General features: G+C 45.1%; 1 protein-coding gene across 1 annotated transcript in view; it reads right to left on the minus strand.

Moving 5' to 3' along the window:
- Nucleotides 1–20,401, minus strand: part of SCD5 (stearoyl-CoA desaturase 5) — a 172,429-nt gene that overhangs the window by 28,531 nt on the left and 123,497 nt on the right. Inside the window, exon 3 of the mRNA XM_069594547.1 lies at nucleotides 18,100–18,305. Coding sequence (XP_069450648.1) covers nucleotides 18,100–18,305 — 206 coding nt within the window. The remainder of the gene's footprint in view (nucleotides 1–18,099; nucleotides 18,306–20,401) is intronic.

The raw sequence follows: 20,401 nt of genomic DNA on the forward strand, positions 1-20,401 counted from the left end.
ATTTCACAAATACGTAGGCATCATACTCTTTCGGTTTCAAAAACAGAGTCAGCCTCATTGAAAATTTTCACAAAACAGCTGTCACAATGACATAAACTTTGCAAATCATTTCACAGCAAGAATTATGGTTGTATAGACACTTTACCGTCTGAGCCACCAGGGAAGCCCCATATGATAAGTAACGGATCTGTTTCTGGTTAACTAGTCTATTTCTTTAAACGTATGCACTGGCGGTTTCAGATGCCTGTTTAAACATCTTCTTTCTAGCTTAGTAGTTCTCTCCAGATAGATGTGGAGAGGAGCTGGAACAGGAGAGAATCTTGCATGAAGAAAAACAGCACTAAAATGACTCTACCTGTGTAAACATAGCCCAGCTCAGACCACTGAAGGGAGGATGGACAAGACACATGTAACACTCCATGGGTGAATTTGCCTATCTAGACATCAGACTCACTTGTGACTGTTCTACCTTCTTGTCCCATGATAGGCAGGATTCTAGATTAAAAAAAAAAAAGTAGGCTTTGGAGAAGGAAATGGTAACCAACTCCAGCAGTCTTGCCTGGGAAATTCCATGGACAAGAGAAGCCTGGGGGGCTCCAGTCCATGGGCTCGCAAAGAGTTGGACATGACTGAGGAAGCAGCAGGTGCTCTCCAGAGGCCCCAGAGCTTTTGATGGCAGAGCCAGAACTGTGGCTGAAGACTCCCAGCTCCCAGGCCTCTTCATCCTGGCCTCTCTCACCAGATACGAGTGTGAAAAACTAGAATCTAAAATATTCCTGAGGGCTTTCCTGGTGTCTCAGTGGTAAAGGATCCTTACTTTCCAATGCAGGAGATGCGAGTTCCATCCCGGGAAGATCCCACACGGCACAGAGCAGCTAAGCCCATGCCGCCACTACTGAGCCTGTGCTCCAGGACCCGGGAGCTGCAGCTCCTGCAGTCTGTGGGCACAAAGCCCATGCTCCGCAACAAGAGGAGCCACCACAGTGAGAAGCCTGTGCTCCACAACCAGAGAGTAGCCCCTGCTCGCCACAGCTAGAGCAAAGCCCAGGCAGCAACGGGGATCCCACACGGCCACAAATAAATAAAACCATTAAAGAAAAAGTAGCCATTGTCACCTCACTTTCTCAGATATCTCTCTTTAACAGCAAAAAGAAAGGAAGAGAGATGAGGAGACAGTCTCTCTTTAAAAAAAAAAAATGAAATTCTTGCATTTATAGTTTATTTACTTTTTGGCTCTGCTGGGTCTTGGCTGTGCCATGCAGACTTCTCTCGCTGTGGGTTACCGGTTTAGTTCTCTAGCTGCGGAGCATGGACTTAATTCTCTGGTGGTGGCACACGGGCTCAGTTCTCTGGTTGTGGAGCATGGGCTCAGTTCTCTGGTTGTGGAGCATGGGCTCAGTTCTCTGGTTGTGGCACACGGGCTCAGTTCTCTGGTTGTGGAGCACGGGCTTAGTTCTCTAGCTGTGGCGCATGGGCTTAGTTCTCTGGTTGTGGAGCACGGGCTCAGTTCTCTGGTTGTGGAGCACGGGCTTAGTTCTCTAGCTGCGGCGCATGGGCTTAGTTCTCTGGTTGTGGAGCACGGGCTCAGTTCTCTGGTTGTGGAGCATGGACTTAGTTCTTTAGTTGTGGAGCATGGACTTAGTTCTTTAGTTGTGGAGCATGGACTTAGTTCTCTAGCTGTGGCGCATGGGCTTAGTTCTCTGGTTGTGGAGCACGGGCTCAGTTCTCTGGTTGTGGAGCACGGGCTTAGTTCTCTAGCTGCGGCGCATGGGCTTAGTTCTCTGGTTGTGGAGCACGGGCTCAGTTCTCTGGTTGTGGAGCATGGACTTAGTTCTTTAGTTGTGGAGCATGGACTTAGTTCTTTAGTTGTGGAGCATGGACTTAGTTCTCTAGCTGTGGCGCATGGGCTTAGTTCTCTGGTTGTGGAGCACGGGATTTGTTCTCTAGCTGTGGAGCATGGTGGGAATTTAAAGGGGTGGGAATCCCTCATTATTCATCGGAAATAATTACAATACACCTTCACTGAGATACTAAGCAGGGATTACAACTGGAAAGACTACCCCAATGTTCATCACAGCACTGTTTACAACAGCCAGGACATGCAAGCAACCTAAACGTCCACCAACAGAGGAATGATGAAGAAGATATGGTACACACACACAATGGAATATTACTCAGCCATAAAAAGAAACAAAATTGGGGTCATTTGTAGTGATGTGGGAAATCCTATGGACGGAGGAGCCTGGTAGGCTGCAGTCCATGGGGTCACTAAGAGTCGGACACAACTGAGCGACTTCACTTTCACCTTTCACTTTCATGCACTGGAGAAGGAAATGGCAACCCACTCCAGTGTTCTTGCCTGGAGAATCCCAGGGACAGGGGAGCCTGGTGGGCTACCGTCTCTGGGGTCGCACAGAGTCAGACACGACTGAAGTGACTTAGCTTAGCAGTAGTGATGTGGATGACCCTAGAATCTGTAATACAAGGCAAAGTAAGTCAGAAAGAGAAAAACAAATATCACATACTAACACATATATATGGAATCTAGAAAAATGGTACTGATGAACTTATTTGCTGGGCAGGAATAGAGGTGCAGATGTAGAGACCAGATTTGTGGACACAGGGTGGGAAAGAAGGTGGAATGAAGGAAAGAATAGCATTAACATAAATACACTGTCATGTATGAAGTCGATAGCTAATGGGAATCTGCTGTATAGCACGGGGAGCTCAACTCGGTGCTCTCTGATGACCTAGAGTGGTGGGATGGGGGTAGGAGGGAGGCCCAGGAGGGAGGGGACACATGTATACCTATGGTTGATTCATGCTGTTGTACAGCAGAAACTGACAAAACATGTAAAGCAATTATACTCCAATTTAAAAAATAAATTAAAAAATTAAAACTGGAAAGACTTCACAGTATTCTGTTAAAAGAAAACTGCAGATTATAAAGTAGGATGCTGAGTTCTGCTTCTACTTACAATGTGGAAAGTCCTAAGAGAACGTTGTTTCCATCTGAATGATGAGAAAAAGCTGAGTAATTTACAAAATAATAACTTTTCTTGAGCCCATCAGAGAGTTGAGGTCACAAGGCAACCAAGTAAACTGAATTTCAAAGAAGGAGAGGTCCATCCAGGAACTGCCTCACTTTTGGCTGAGCACAAGCACAGGAGGTGGTCACCATGTAATTAGCTAAACATTCAACGCGTACTTAAAGGCTCAGGGTGGGTCAGAATGTCGATGTGGAATAGCTTAGAGTCTCAGACAAGAGGGAGCTCACACTTACTCTCAAGCTCTTTGCTACACCTCCCCTGGGTGTTCCTAAGAAAGGTTAGAGGCAGAGGAGGAAACTGGTGCGAGGCCCCCTCCACTTCACAGACATTCAGGAGGTGACACAGACAAGCAGCTGCTGCTGGGAGACAAGATAGCTTCATCTTCTTTCCCAGAGCCTTCTCTTGCAAAGCAAAAATCTCAAGCTCCTGTGGGGAGGGCAGAAAACCCTCTGGCCTCTAGGACCAGGCAGAAGTCCATTGCTTCTGGGAGAAGAATAAAAGCAAAACTTGCTTTTCTCTAAGGGAGGAGTAGGAGTCTCTCTCCCCCAAACATAAGCAAAGAGCCTCTGCAGCTTAGCGAAGGGTGGAAGCAAAAATCTTCTGTCCACTGGCTTACGCACTGCTCCAAAGCAGGTCTCTCACTACAGAGAAAGGCAGGGATGCTTAGAAAGCCTTAACCCCAAGGTTCAGGCCTGCCTAAGACTGATACAAGGCCAGGACAACAAAGAAACCCCATCACCCCTACAACAAGCCGTGCCCAGAGAAACGGGAGAGGACAAGAGTACGAGAGAGATCTACTCTGTGTGCAGGTGTGCAGAGACAGCTGAAAGCTGAGGGTAAAGAATAAATGCTTAGAAAACTCCTCTCGCACCCCAGGTTCCAATCCACACACACATAGTAACAGCAACCATCCATTGAAATCTGTGGTGCACTAACTGTAACCATAGCAACAATGAAACCCAAATCCAGCTCACCTCTTGATTCACTGACTCAGCCTCCACCCTCTGCCACACACCTCCAACACTGATGGATTGAAAGAATAAGTATGCCCATTCTCAGTAAGAAATGGTATTTACCTCAGTCTCTCTGTTCTTCCAGGCACAATGTCTAGCATATAATTAAAAATTATGAATCACATAAAAGCACAGGAAAAAAATTATCAAGACATAAGTAATAAATAGAATCGGACTCAAGGATGACCCAGATGTTGTATCAATCAGATAGGCACTTTAAGATAACTATAGTTAACATGTTAAAGGGATCTAGTGGAAAAGATGGACAATATACATGAACAGATGGGAAATTTCAGCAAAGAGATAGAAAGTACAAAAGTGTCAAATGCAAATGTTGTACATAAAAACCGGTATCAGAGATGAGTTTCTTTGATGGGCGTATTGTTAGGGCATAGCTGAGAAAAGAATTCATGAACTTGAAGATATGTCAACAGAAATTATTCAAACTGAAATATAAAGATAAAAAAGAGTGAATTAAACAGGACAGCACTTTCAAGAGTTGTGGAACATGAAACAGTAAGACATCTGTGTAATTAGAGTCCTAGAAAAAGACAAAGATAGAAAACAAGGTCAAAAATAATCTGAAGATATAATGACCAAGAATTTTCAAAAATTAATGAAATAATATACAAACAGCTCATACAACTCAACAACAACAAAAAAACAACTCAATTGAAAAATGGGCAGAAGACATAAAGAGACATTTCTCCAAAAGAAGAAACACAGATGGCCAACAGGCCAACATGAAAAGATGCTCAACATCTTAAATTATTCAGTTCAGTTCAGCTCAGTCGCTCAGTCGTGTCTGATTCTGTGATCCCATGAATTGCAGCACGCCAGGCCTCCCTGTCTATCACCAACTCCCAAGGTTTACCCAAACCCATGTCCATCGAGTTGGTGATGCCATCCAGCCATCTCATCCTCTGTCATCCCCTTCTCCTCCTGCCCCCAATCCCTCCCAGCATCAGGGTCTTTTCCAGTGAGTCAACTCTTCGCATGAGGTGGTCAAAGTATTGGGAGTTTCAGCTTTAGCATCAGTCCTTCCATTGAACACCCAGAACTGACCTCCTTTAGAATGGACCGGTTGGATCTCCTTGCAGTCCAAGAGACTCTCAAGAGTCTTCTCCAACACCACAGTTCAAAAGCATCAATTCTTCAGCACTCAGCTTTCTTCACAGTCCAGCTCTCACATCCATACATGGCCACTGGAAAAACCATAGCCTTGACTAGACGGAACTTTGTTAGCAAAGTGATGTCTCTGCTTTTGAATATGCTATCTAAGTTGGTCATAACTTTTCTTCCAAGGAGTAAGCGTCTTTTAATTTCATGGCTGCAATCTTAAATTATTAGAGAAATGCAAATCAAAACTACAATGAGATACCACCTCATGCTGGTCAGAACAGCCATCATTAAAGTCTAACAAATGCTGGAGAGGGCGTGGAAGAAAGGGAACCCTCCTATACAGTTGGTGGGAATGTAAATTGATGCAGCCACTGTGGAAAACAGTATGGAGGTTCCTCAGAAAAAAACTAAAAATAGAATTACCATATGATTCAGGAATCCCACTGCTAGGCATATATCCAGACAATAATTCAAAAAGATACTTGCATCCCTATGTTCACAGCAGCACTATTCACTATAGCCAAGACATGGAAACCAATGTCCATCGACAGGTGACTGGATTAAGAAGATGTGGTACATATATACATTTCACATTCAGCCATAAGAAAGTAGAAAAATAATGCTATTTGCAGCAACATGGATGCAGCTAGAGATTACCACGCTAATGAAGCAAGTCAGAAAGAGAAAGACAAATACCAGACAGTATCGCTTACATGTAGAATCTAAAATAAGACACGAATAAACCTATCTGTGAAACAGAAACAGAATTAGGGGACAGAGAGAACAGTGGTTGCCAAGGGCTTGGGGGGATGAAAGAGGGTAGGAGTGGGAATCTGGGATTAGCAGATGCAAACTGGTATATATGGAATGGATAAACAACAAGGTCCCACTGTGTAGCACAGGAAACTATACTCAGTATCCTATAATAAACAGTATTGTGATTCAAATATACTTCAATAAAAAATGAATTTAAAAAAGTTAATGAAAGACAACAAGCCACATTTCCAGGAAGCTCAAAGACTCTCAAACAGGATAGCACTCTCTTGCTCTGCCCTTTCTCAAAACAAACAAACAAACAGACAAACCTAGACACAGCAGAGTCAAACTGCTTAAAACCAAAGACAAAGAAAATCTTGAAGGCAGCAAGAAAAACATTACATGAGGGCCTGGGTCAGAAGGTAAAGAATTTGCCTGCAGTACAGGAGACACGGATTTGATTCCTGGGTTGGGAAGATCCCCTGGAAAAGAAAATGGCAATCCACTCCAGAATTCTTGCCTGGAGAATTCGGTGGACAGAGGAGCCTGGAGGGCTAAAATCTATGGGATCACAAAGAGTTGCACACGACTGAGTGACTGACACTGGATCTTGCTTATGGACCTCTGGTGGTCCAATGGCTAAGATTCTGTGATCCCAGTGCCAGCGGCCCGGATTCAACCCTGGTCAGGGAACTAGATCAGGAATAATGCTAAGAATTCCAGCAGACTTCTCAGATTCTATACAAGGCAAGATTGACATCTTGTTGTTCTGAAAGTCTGCTTTAACATTGTGTTAATCCAGAGTTTTATGTTCAGTAAAATACCTTTCGAAGATGGAATTAAAATAAAGACCTCCAAACAAACTAAAGTTGAGAATTTATTGCCAATAAAACTGTGCTACAAGAAATAGTAAAGAAAATTCTTTGGGTAGAAGGATGATATCAAATGGAAATTAGGATACACACACAGTAAATAGGCTGGAAAGGAAATAATTAAGGGAAATATTAAATATATTTTTCTTATTTTAATCACTTTTAAATAGTATATAGAGTATGGATATATTTTGTAGAAAGAACAGCATAATGTACTTTAAAAAGACTTTAGAAAGCTATACATCAAAATTTCAACTAAGTTTTTCTGAGTGGAAGGACTACATATTATTTTATTTTTTACAAATTTTATTTGCATTTTCTGAATTTTTTGCATTGATTTATATTACATTTTGTGCTAAAAATACCTTTTAAAAATAATGTGCAGATTTCAAGAGCTCAGAGGTTAGAGAAATTTTCTAAGTTAACTGTTAGAAGAAATAATAACTAGGAAATGAATTTTCTGTTACAAAAAACTTTTCCCACTTTTTTCTCCCTACTATATGGGAAAGAAGAGGCAAAGAAAAGGCAAAAAGGGCTTCTTTGATGCATAAGCCAATAGTAATAAAGTTAAGTTTCTAGATAATAAATAAGGACTAACTAGAAGCCTCTTAGAAAGGTTGTGGATGTTCTCTTTGCAGGCCGAAACTTTGGGACTAGAGCCATATACATGACTTGAAGGGTTGTTTATTCCAAGAAAATATTAAAAGACTAATCTCTACATGGTCTAGAAATAGAGCCAGGAATTGACAATGTCTAAATATTAGTGAGAATGTTATCTACTTGCACCAAAATGTCTTTCATTTTGTCAGTCTTTCAAATGTCTTTCTAATTTTGCTTTGACATCTCTGTAATTATTCAAAATTTACATGAAAACTAAGACTTTTTAGTTTTGGTAGATTCCCAGGTGGCGCAGTGGTAAAAGAATCTGCCTGTCAATGCAGTAGATACAAGAGACAGGGGTTCAATCGCTGGGTTGGAGTGATCCCCTGGAGAAGGAAATGGCAACCCACTCCAGTATTCTTGCCTGGAAAATTCCATGGACAGAGGAGCCTGGTGGGCTACAGTCCATAAGGTTGCAGAGTCTGACATAACTGAGCACATTAATATTTTATTTGTTGTTCAGTCGCTAAGTCAAGCCCGACTCTTTGTGACCCTGTGGACTGCAGCATGCCAGGCTTCCCTGTCCCTCATCATCTCCTGGAGTTTGCTCAAACTCATGTCCATGAGTCGGTGATGCCACCCAACCATCTCTTCTTCTGTTGTTCCATTCTCCTCTTGCCTTCATTCCTTCCCAGCATCAGGGTCTTCTCCAGTGATTTGACTCTTCACATCAGGGGGCCAAAGTATTGGAGCCTTAGCTTCAGCATCAGTCCTTCCAATGAATATTCAGGGTTGACTTCCTTTAGGATGGACTGGCTTGATCTCCTTGCAGTCCAAGGGACTCTCAAGAGCCTTCTCCAGCACCACAGTTCAAAAGCATCAATTCTTTGGCGCTCAGCTTTCTTTATGGTCCAACTCTCACACCAGTACATAACTACTGGAAAAACCATAAATTTGACTAGATGGACCTTTATCAGCAAAGTGATGTCTCTGCATTTTAATACACTGTCTAGGTTTGTCATAGTTTTTCTTCCAAGGAGCAAGCATCTTTTAATTTCGTGGCTGCAATCACTGTCCACAGTGATTTTGAAAGAACAATTTTGTGCAGGTATATGGGCTGTTCTTCTCTACCTTTTTTTTATTTTTAAGAATTTTTACTGTGCTCTTCGTTTTTGATGACGAGCACGTGGTTAATCAAGGCCATGGGGAGCCTGAATCTTTAGAATTCAAGAACAGAATCCAGGTATCATCACTTACATGACAGAGTTATTGAAAGGATCAGAAATAGACTGAACAGCAAGAACAAAGACATGACGTAAGTACACAGTAGGCAGTTCGTGAAAGTGCTGGTTGCTCAGTCGTGTCCAACTCTTTTCAACCTCATGGACTGTAGCCATCTGTCCATGGGATTCTCCAGGCTAGAACCCTGGACTGGGTAGCCATTCCCTTCTCCAGGGGATCTTCCAGACCAAAGGATTGAACCCGTGTCTCCTGCATTGCAGGCAGATCTTCACCATCTGAGCCACCAGGATAAACAGCAGCTATTATTGCCTACTGAACTGACTCAAAGATGCAAGAAGATGCCTTATTGCCATCAGCAGTGAAGCAAAGATAACACTTTACAAACAGCAGTTCAAAAATACATTGACACCGGCTGATTAATATGTCTAACATGCTCGTGACTGGAATATTCAGATGACATTTGAGACGCTGTCTCTTCATCTTGCAGGGGAATTTCACACATAGACATGGATGGTCAGTGTGGGGAAAGAAAAATGATACTAATGCGGTTGATGTGTGTGTTCACACACACACACACACACACACACACACACACACACACACTCAGGCAAGTTCTCCCAAAGTCCTAGTAGGAAAAGTACCCCTTATAGAGGCAAACAAATGACATTTTCACTTGGAAATTTTTAAAAAGTCAAAATGAGTTCTTGAACTATGGGTCACATGTTTTCTTCCCTGTCCAAATTTTTAGCCACTAAAACAGGGAAACTTTGTTGGTGCTGCCACCTCAATATTGAATCATCTCTGTCCTGTATCCCAGAGTGTCATCCAGGTGTTTGACTACAGCACAGTCTCTTTAGAAAGGCCAAAAACAACACTGTAAGGCAACAATACCCCAATAAAAATGTGTTTAAAGGAAAGGCCAGAAGTTTGGCTTGGGATGTTTCACCTCTTCCTATTGACTTTTTTCTTCCTTTTTCTTTCCTATTGACTTTTAACAAAGGGATCTGACTGAATACAGCTCATACCTCTTCCACTGATTTTTATCAAGTCCTTGGACCTCAAAAATTCAGAATTTTAACTCCCATCAATGACAGCTGGATCTAGAGAAAGTTATTCAAAGAAATAAATTATTTCATTCTTAAACATTTTACAGAGCCCGGATAAGATGCGACAGTTTTAAAGTGAGGACAGAGTGGGAGAGAAGATTCTAGGGCCCAAGCTGTTAACCAGAGATAGGCTGTCTCTCACAGAGCTTCCCAGGTGGCGCTGCTGCTGCTGCTAAGTCGCTTCAGTTGTGTCTGACTCTGTGTGACCTCATAGACGGCAGCCCACCAGGCTCCCCCGTTCCTGGGATTCTCCAGGCAAGAACACTGGAGTGGGTTGCCATTTCCTTCTCCAGTGCATGAAAGTGAAAAGTGAAAGTGAAGTTGCTCAGTCGTGTCAGACTCTTAGCAACCCCATGGACTGCAGCCCACCAGCCTCCTCCATCCACGGGATTTTTCAGGCAAGAGTACTGGAGTGGGCTGCCATTGCCAGGTGGTGCTAGTGGTAAAGAACTCACCTGCCAGTGCAGGAAACCCAAAAGATGTGGGTTTGATCCCTGAGTTGGGAAGATTCCCTGGAGGAGGAAATGGCTACCCACTCTAGTATTCTTGCCAGGAAAATTCCACGGACTGAGGAGCTTGGCGGGCTACAGTCTGTGGGGTCAGAAGGAGTCGGACATGACTGGGGGCTCAAGTGGAAGAAAAGATTCAAGGAGAGGGAACATTTACAGATACAAAGAATATGTGAAAAGAACAAACCTGAGCAAGACAATGGAGCGAGGAGAGATTACAAGAGGACAAAACCCTCACGCCATCAAAAACAAAACGCCTGAGCAATAGGTTGAATGGCTTCTGTTCCCTCAAGAGGCTGGAGGAGAGGAAGGCATGGGGAACATCAAAGAAGGGAGAACGCTGTGTGATAGAGAGGGAAAGTGTCCTCGTGCAGAGAAGGGCACCAAGGAACAAAGCCCTCCGGCAGGGAAAGCGACAAAGACAGCCAAGATGGTAAGAGGCCCATCAACAAGATGGCATGAACTGGAGACAGCTTCGGGGGACAGGACTCAGTAACAGGAGAGGCAGAACAGGGAGCAGCCAAGGCGTCCTTGGAGAGAGACACCCAGTCAGGCCATGGGCGGGTGCCCGGCGAGGCTTCCTTTCTCACTTTCCCAAACCCAAATGTGGGCTCTAGACAGAAAGAGCAAGTTCTGTCCAGAATACGGTTCTCTTGTTCCTGTTTCATTGCCAGCTTCTAGAGCAGAGCCTGGTATGCAGCAAATATTCAAAGCACAGTGGTTGAATGACAAGTGATACACGTAGAAAGGAAAAGGAGGCTGGATGCCCTAGAAACGCCAAGTGTCTCACGTGCGTATTAGTCGCTTCAGCTGTGTCCAGCTCTTTTCCACTGTATGAACTGCAGCCCGACAGGCTCCTCTGTCCATGGGATTCTCCAGGCAAGAATATTAGAGTGGGCTGCCATTCCCTTCTCCAAGGGATCTTCCCAATCCAGGGATTGAACCCAGGTTCTCCAGAATTGCAGGCAGATTCTTTACCATCTGAGCCACGAGGGAAGCCCATGTGCCTCATGGCTTCCATTATTTTTTAATATTTCTTTATTTGGCTATGCCAGGTCTTAGCTGTGGCACTCGGGATCTTCAATCTGCCTTGAGGCATGTGGGATCTTTAAGTTGTGTTTGAATTCTCAGCTGCAGCAAACAGGATCTAGTTCTCTGACCAGGGATCAAACCTGGCCCCCCTGCATTGGGAGTGTGAAGTCTTTGCCGCTGAACCATGGGGGGAAATCCAAAGACTTTCATTATCGAGGTGTAAGTGGGCAGAGATGATGCCCAAGAGCTGGGCTCTGCTTACAGCATGCCTGAGTGATGCTCACCCTGGGGACAGTTTGATTCTGCTCTTGCAAGACCATCAAGGACCCAAGTGAGACAGGCAGTGGTCAAACCACAAGTGACTGATGAGCAAGGGAGCTACAGAGGGTATTTATGTTTGAAAGGCTCTGTCTCCAACATCTCATGCACATGTTTGGATGTTTGAATGTCTCACTATCTAGAATCTCTCGCAGGGGATTTCTATAGAGTTTTCCATAAAATACAATTAGCCAACCAATGTGCTCAGCCATTCGAAGTCACTAAATTCTAGACAAGAATTGTTGTATCACTCTAGCAACAGTTAGAGTAGGGCCGCAAGGCTAAAGAACTCAGGGTGGAGAGAGATTCCCTAAGACCCAGCATGGAGCCAGAACCAGAGGGCAATGGATTTGGTCAACAGAGATGGAGCCAACTTGTTTGTAAATTCCCAGGTGATTCATCCCACCACCCCCCACCTAGGGAATCCCCTAAGTGGAGGATGAAGCTGCGAGGATAGAGAAGTGAAGATGAGTCAGTTGTAGACTTGTTTGACTGCTCTGTCTTGGTTATGTGATGTTACCAACAGAGAAATACATTTAGGGTTTACACAGAAAGGACTAGAACGAAGTCATAGGAAGGACGGTATTACTGAGAGAGTTGGTGCTTGTCCTTAAGAAAGGGGAGAAAAAAAAAAGACAAACGGTAACAAATTAGGAGACAAAGTGAGGTGAAATCGACCTCAAAAAGATTCAAATGCCTTTCTTCCTGAAATGGCAAGATTTACACATTTTCATCTCTTCTAAGGGCTTCCCACATGGCTCAGTGGTAAAAGAACCCATCTGCCAATGCAGGAGACTACAAGAGACGCTGCTTCGATCCCTGGGTCAGAAAGATCTGGAGGAGGAAATGGCAACCCACTCCAGTATTCTTGCCTGGAAAATCGCTTGTAGCCTGATGGGCTACAGTGCATGGGGCCACAGAGAGTCAGACATGACTGAGGGACTAAAGACAGCACAACCCCATCCCTACCCCCACCTTCCTTTGGGTGAAACTTTAGTGGTGACCTTGGACCACAGAATGAAACATGGAAAGTCATATGCTAAGGACGGAGCAGAAGGACAAAAGAATCCAGCCCTCTCCTGGCTCTGTATGGCTGCCATAACCTGGACCTGGGCAATTCTTTCATATGCGAGAGAAACGAACCTCTATCTTAAGACAAACACAATTCCCACCTGAGAGACCCACTGCCAACCTTATGAGTAGTCCCTTCTAGGCTCACCCCCAACATTTTCAGGGTCCAGGCCAAGAGAAGAGGTGGAGGCCCTTAGCTGTGGCTGAACCCCTTCTCTTCCCATGTCTGTCTTCTTTGCAATGAAATCCAGGCCCAGGCATTCAAGCTCCTCCCCACGCCAACATGGCCCCTCAGCCACTCTTGGTCTAGGGCGCACACACTTCCCTTCAGGAGGACAGAGCCTGGGAGAGGCTGGTGCAGACTCTGAAAGTGAGCTCAGAGACACTTGGCAGGGAATTCCAGGACCCTAGGACCCTAAGGCAAGGTCTAGAAGTGGAAGGAGGTTCCAGGTGGCAAGCCCTTTTGCTCTGTGATCTTCTTGCCCTGCGAGGACAAACACAGCTGTTGAAGGCACAGGAGCCAGGCAGGGACCCGAGCCGCCAGGGTCTAAATGTGACACCACTGGCTTCTCAACCTCTCATCTCCTAATACCTGTCCTTTCGGCGTTCACAGCTTGACAACAGAGTGAAACCTGAAGTTGTCCAGCTACCTGCTTGTAATCACTTTGGTAGAATGATCTCTTAGAGGAAAAGTTTGGAACCAGGACTGAACCGTGCCTCTTTCCTATTACCCTTAAGTGAAAGTCGCTTAGTCATGTCCGACTCTTTGCGACCCCACGGGCTATACAGTCCATGGAATTCTCCAGGCAAGAATACCGGAGTGGGTAGCCTTTCCCTTCTCCAGGGGATCTTCCCAACCCAGGGATCGAACCCAGGTCTCCCACATTGCAGGCAGATTTTTTTACCAGCTGAGTCACAAGGGAAGCCCTATTACCCTTAAGGCCACTATTTTCTCTCTTTTATTAGACCGTATAATGGAAAGCTGAGCAAGCTTGGCTCTCAGGCAAGCTTTTCTTTTGATGGATTGTCATTAGGATGACCAAGCACAGTGGATCCATCAATTGTAATATTAGTGCTAGGGGACTTTCCTGGTGGTCCAGTGGTTAAGATGCCACATTTCCACTGCAGGTGGTATTGGTTCAATCCCTGGTTGGGAAACTAAGATCCCACATGCCGCACACAGTGGCCAAAAGAATAAATAAACTAAAATTATCAGTGCTTATGTTCTGATTGAAGGTGTGTGTGTGCTGACTGAGTCGTGTCTAACTCTTTGGGACCCCATGGACTGTAGCCCAGTAGGCTCCTCTGTCCACGGGATTCTCCAGGCAAGAATAGCAGTGGGTTGCCATTTCCTCCTCCAGGGAATCTTTCCAACCCAGGGACTGAATATGAGTCTCCTGGTTGACAGGTGGATTCTTTACTATTGTGCCACCTGGGCAAACTTCTGACTGAAGGAGGAGTCTCTAAATCCTGGGTCTCTGTCATTTACACATTTGCCTGTTTGAGAAAACTCTCCAAGTGTTTAGCTGGGTCTCTTTGCACAAACATTGCTCTCTGGGAGGTAGTGAATCAGCGGTAAACCCCAGCCACTAAAAATGGAACAAGGACTGTTGCCCTCAGAGGACTACAGAGGGGATGGGAATTCCATCCAGGAGAGGGACTCTCTAAGGAGTGCTGCTGAAATGGCACAAGACTGGGCTCCAAGTGAGCATCTTCTGTTTTTCAAGATGGCCCTCCAACTTGGCACAGAACAGCAAGGTCTGATACCCGATGTGGCAGTGCCACCCATGATGGGACCCACTGTTCCAGCTCCCATCCCTATGAGCAAGAACTCACTCTTTAAGGAATCTGCGTCCTCTATGGGGCCTGAATGACAGGATGGGTAAAGCTGGCTTCATGAATGTAGCTCTCTTGCTGTAATTCAGTGATTCTTTTATTATTATTATTTATTTATGAGGCTGCATCGGGTCTTAGGGCTTCCCTGCTGGCTCAGTGGTAAAGAGCCTGCTTGCAACGCAGGAGCTGCGGGAGATACGGGTTCAGTCTCTGGGTCAGGAAGATGCCCTGGAGGAGGGCATGGCAACCCACTCCAGTACTCATGCCTGGAGAATCCCATGGACAGAGGAGCCTGGCGGGCTTCAGTCCATGGGGTCACAAAGAGTTGGACACAACTGAGTGGTTGAACAACGAACTTCATATGTTGAAATCTAATCCTCAAGGTAATGACGGGCTTTGGGAGGTGAGTAAGTCACAAAAGTGAAGCCCTCATGAACAGAATTAGGGCTCTTATGAGAAAGACCCCAGAGAGCTCTCTTGCCCCTCTGCCCTGTGAGAACACAAGAAGACAGCTATCTAGGAACCAGGAAGCAGGCTCTCACCGGACACCAAATCTTCCGGTGCCTTGATCTTGGGCTTCCCAGCCCCCAAAACTGTGAGAAATAAATGTCTGTTGTGTAAGCCACCTGGTGGTCAGTATTTTTGTTATAGTAGCACAAACAGACTGACAGGACTTCGATTCCCAACTTTCTATTTACATTTTGTTTATTTGTTTTCTCATAGGAAAAATGGAAGGCATGGGTTAACTGATTTGTAAAAAGCTCCAAAACTCAAGGGCTCTATAGACTTCTATGAAAGTGACAGACATAATAAATATTCTAGCCCCCATCCTTATCTAACTTCTCATCCTTCAGGTCTTGGCTTGGGAGTTGGTTCCTTCCAGCTTGCAGGGTGGGCGAGGAGACCCCTCTCTGTGTTCCCATGGTGCCTTACTCTACCCTATAATACGTCATTCTCCTCCATCTAGAGTATAATTATCTGTAAGTTAATTTGTGGGTTCCCTGCTAGTCTGCAAACTCTGGGGGAACTGAGACCAATCTTTAAGACTGTATCCTCAGCTCTGACTTCCAGCAGGAGCTCAATGATATCTGACATGATACTGTGAATGAATGGTTTTTGATACTGCAATCCTTCGGTCACTGAACTGGTAATGATAGATGTTCTCAGACATCTATTCAGGGAGCATGCTGAAATAGTCTTTGTTCTTCTGCCTGCCTTTAGAGATAGTCTTTGGACATATGTACCATGAGTATACACCTAAAGAATCGGATTACCACATTGTTTAAAGGGGAAAACTTGAAAAAAATTTTCCATTTTTATGGTCAGAGAAACCACACTATTATACTCGGGTCACTTCTCATGAATAAAATAGAAGATCCTCTGCCTTCTCATCTGAGCTCTTCAAATTAATCTAAGGTCTGATTGTCCCAAAGCATTACTAATCATTTAGCAACATCATTTATATCACAAAATTGGAAACGACATACATATCCTATCACGGAGTGATGGTTAAATAAACTCTGACACTCAAACAGTGAACCCATGCAGCCTTTGATAATGGTGCCTACAACATAATCTGAAGTTAAAAGGCAAGACATAAAACTACATAAGCAGTATGACTTTCATCATGTAAAAATATGTCAAATGTAGGCATAAATGTAGAAGATGTTATAGAATCGAAACTGTGGTTGTGTTTATGTGTTAGAACTGTGGGTGATTTTCTTTCTACTTCTCTGAATTCTGCAGATTTTCCTATTTTACCCTCATGACAAAAAAAAAATTAGAATCAAGAAGTCATTTAATTGAAAGCATCTTATTATTTTCTGCTATAAAACTTTTGGCTACCGATAACTTGTTGCATCCGCCTGAAAGAACTGTATGGAGGAGAGAAAGAAGAGCCTGTGGTGAAGTCAACAGAAGCAGAGGTTCACAGACTTCCCTGGTGGTCTTGTGATTAAGAATCCTCCTTCTAATGCAGGGGACAAAAGGTTCGATCCGTGGTTGGGGAACTAAGGTCGTCCCACATGCTGGTAACTAATCTCATGCACCACAACTCCTGAGCCCACCACAGCAAAGACCCAGCACAATTGAAAAAAAGAAAGGAAGCAGGTGGGGGGGATTGGAGTAGCTCCCGCCCAGGGCGTGAGTCATCACAAATCTATACCATGTGCCAGGCATTTCCCATCCTTTTTGTTTTCATTATGTCCTCACAAAAACTGTAAGAGACAGGTGCTACTGTTACCCCCATCTTACAGCCACAGCTGAGCCCTGAGAGCAGTCAGCTCTTTTGCAAGGATGTGGAGGTGCTCAAGTGCAGGCCTATGCGATCTGTCTCTTCCACCCTTCCTTTTCTCACCACCATCTTCGATGTGAGAAGAGAGGCTAAAGGATCAAAGGGGCACATTTCTAAGCCATACTTCCTCTCACGCAAGGAACTTTGAGTCAAAGGTACAGACTCCATTTCCATTATCAGGAGATTCTGTTTGAGAGAACACTTCAAATGATTCTTGCCTGTCAGTGGAGATGGTATCCAGGGACCATTTGTCCACCATACCAGCTCAAGGATCTCACTAGAATGCCATTCTCAAATCATCTCTCTTTGCACATAAATCCATTGTTTCGGGGGCAAGGAATCTATCTATAAGTGCTCTCATCGTGGCCAACTCTGCTGATTTAAACCAACATGAGTTTCCCTGGTGGCTCAGATGGTAAAGAATCTGCCTACAATGCCTGAGACCCGGGTTTGATCTCTGGGTCAGGTAGATCCCCTGGAGAGGGCAATGGCAACCCACTCCAGTATTCTTGCCTGCAGAATCCCACGAACAGAAAAGCCTGGTGGGCTACAGTCCACAGGGTGGCAAAGAGTCGTACATGACTGAGCAACTAACACACTGTGGCCAGCTCTGCGGATCTAGAGCAACATGGATGCAGCCAGCTTCCTAGTGGAAATGTGAACCTTGGATGCTCCCCACTTGCAGCAGTGACAGGCTGGCTATCACCGGCGGGCTGCTGAAAGGAGAGTCACCCTGTAAACGCTGACGGGCGGAAACCGCTCAGCTGACACCATGCACGCACACAAGCACTTTGAGGCTCTTTGTTACCCGGGCATGCTTTCTCTGCACAGAAACCTTCTGGTGTTAACAGTTCCAGGAGTGGGGGAGGGGAGGATTCCGGGAGCACAGAGCAGGGGACCGAGAGGGAGACCAGTCCCATTGGAGTCCAGCGTGTCACTAAAACAAAGCAAATCCTCTCTGCCCTCCTCGCCAGCCCAGGGAAACACGGATGAGCGAGTGAGGAAAACAACAGAAACATTCCATGAAATCAGTCATGCAGATGGGTCGGAAAGAAATGGCAAGTGGGCTTACAGGAACTCCATTTCAAAATCAAGGTCAGATTGGAAACAAATGTGTGAACAGAGAAAAACATCATGATCAAAAGGGAATGAATCAACAGAGAGTGATCGCAGGAAGATCCAATCTGCAGGGGAACTGCCTGGGGATATTATTACACCTCACTGGGCTCTGTCTCTGGGTCCTGTCCCTTAGGGACATCGATAGTGATTGCTCACTTACTTTCTCTGGAACCGGACCACGGGGTCAGCCAGCAAGTCGGTGACGTCAAGCTTCCTCCCCTTCTCAATGACATCCCGATGCTTGCGGACAAATAGCCAGCCGATGTGGGAGAAGAAGAAGCCCCGGCGGGCATTGTGCGGGTCAGCATCCGTCTCCGAGTACTTGTGATGGACTCGGTGGTCCCTCGACCACTCGAAGATGTCGTTCTGCAGGGAGAAGGCAGACCTGAGTGAAAGGATCAAGCATCCCGGCGTTTCCTGAAAGTTCCCCAATTTCCCCCACCCCCCACCTACTCCCATCCCCACTTCCATCCTCATCACTGGCAGACTTGCTCCCATCCTCAACCCACAGTCTCTCAACCTCAAGTTCAATCCCCGGGGGTTGGTTTGGGGTGGTTTTCATCCAAACAAAAATACATCCTCACTTAGTAGGCATCTTAGCTTGTCCTTGCGTGTGTGCTAAGTCACTTCAGTCATGTTTAACTCTGAGACCTGATGGACTGCAGCCTGCCAGGCTCCTCTGTGCATGGGATTCTCCAGGCAAGAATACTGGAGTGGGTTGCCATGTCCTTCCCCAGCGGATCTTCTCTACCCAGGGATTGAACCCGGGTTTCCTGCATTGCAGGTGGATTCTTTACTGATTGAGTCACCAGGGAATTAGGATGTGCCTACTGTAGGAGGTTCTGCCTTGATGAGTGAACTAGTAAGGAAGCCAGAAGAAAGTTCTGGTGGGGACTACTGATGTGAAGAGTTGACTCATTGGAAAAGACTCTGATGCTGGGAGGGATTGGGAGCAGGAGGAGAAGGGGATGACAGAGGATGAGATGGCTGGATGGCATCCCCAACTCGATGGACATGGGTCTGAGCGAACTCTGGGAGTTGGTGATGGACAGGGAGGCCTGGCGTGCTGCGATTCATGGGGTCGCAGAGTTGGACACGACTGAGCGACTGAACTGAACTGAACTGAAGCCCACTGAGAGATCGTTCATGTCCAGAAAAGAGACATTCATCCTCAAGGAAAGGGGCAACCCTGAGTATAGAAGGGGGTTAGTTCTTGGCCTGACTCTCTCTATCCTTCCTCCTTCTCTTCAATGGGCTTCCTGTCCAACACACCAGAGAACAGGAAGTCAGTAAGTAAAAGCCCAAAGAGCTACTTGACCAAATCTCTGCAAAATGCCAAGGCACAAATAACATTGTCTGAGGACTGCTCTAACAGTGTGTCACAGACAGGAAGGGAGGGGACTTGGCTCTTTGAGGAATCTGGTCTGCTTGGCAGCATCCCATGTGGAGAGGCAGGCAGCACTCACTGGAATCCCAAGAGAGACTCTGGTGCCCAAAGAAGCAGACACGTCGGAGTCCAGCAGATTCTGCCAAACCCACAGATGGGGCGGGGCTCAGGCACATGGGGGATCGGCTGTTGACCTCATGATGGGAGACAGTGTCAGGGTCTGGGGGTCCTAGGTAAGCTATCCGAGGAAGTATTTCAGCTGAAACTGTTAATGAAACCTTAACTATTATAGCCATGGGCCAGAGAGATCTATAGACTTTTTCAGTTTATACTCTGTTTTGCTATTATTTGATAATGCTTTCAAAACTTTGAGAATGGCAAATTAAGTCGGGAAGTAGCATTTTTGCTAGGAAAATTGCAGCTGACCCTTGAACAACATGGGTTTGAATTGCACAGATCCACTTATACACAGATATCTTTCAATAGGAAATGCTATAGTACTTCATGGTTTGCGGTTGGTTGACTCTGAGGATGTAAAGGAACCACAGATAGGAAAAGTCAACGAAAAATTATAGGTGGATTAACCTCCGACTTGTTCAGGGGTCAACTATAATCTGAAAATAAAAATAAATGTATATAGTGTATAAACCATTTAAAAAGAGGTAATAATATTTTATACTATATTATTCAGTACTGAGTCATGCTTTCATTAGGAATCTGTCATTTCATGGATATTGGGTTCTTCCTAGTGATGAGAAGAGAGAGAACTGCTTTTTTCTCAAAGTTTTAACAGTTCTTTTAATCAGAAAAGGATTTATGGAATTTTGTATGTGTGTGTGTCTCTAGCTCACCCAGTGCTGGTGGAAGGTGATGCAATCTTCTTTATCTTATAACTTTAAAAATTTGCTTAACATTTTGGTAATGGGACAAAGAGGGAAAGTAGAAAGACCTTAAAAAGTATATGCTCAGCTTTGAATGCAAAGAGGGGAAAAAGGTGCTTAGAAGTCTGTGTAAGGCGAAAATTATAGCTTGGCTTACTGTGATAAGAAAGAGGTCTTTAAATTTTACCAGTGTG

This window comes from Ovis canadensis, chromosome 6 (assembly GCF_042477335.2).
Source record: "Ovis canadensis isolate MfBH-ARS-UI-01 breed Bighorn chromosome 6, ARS-UI_OviCan_v2, whole genome shotgun sequence".
In the NCBI taxonomy this organism is placed as follows: Eukaryota; Metazoa; Chordata; class Mammalia; order Artiodactyla; family Bovidae; genus Ovis; species Ovis canadensis.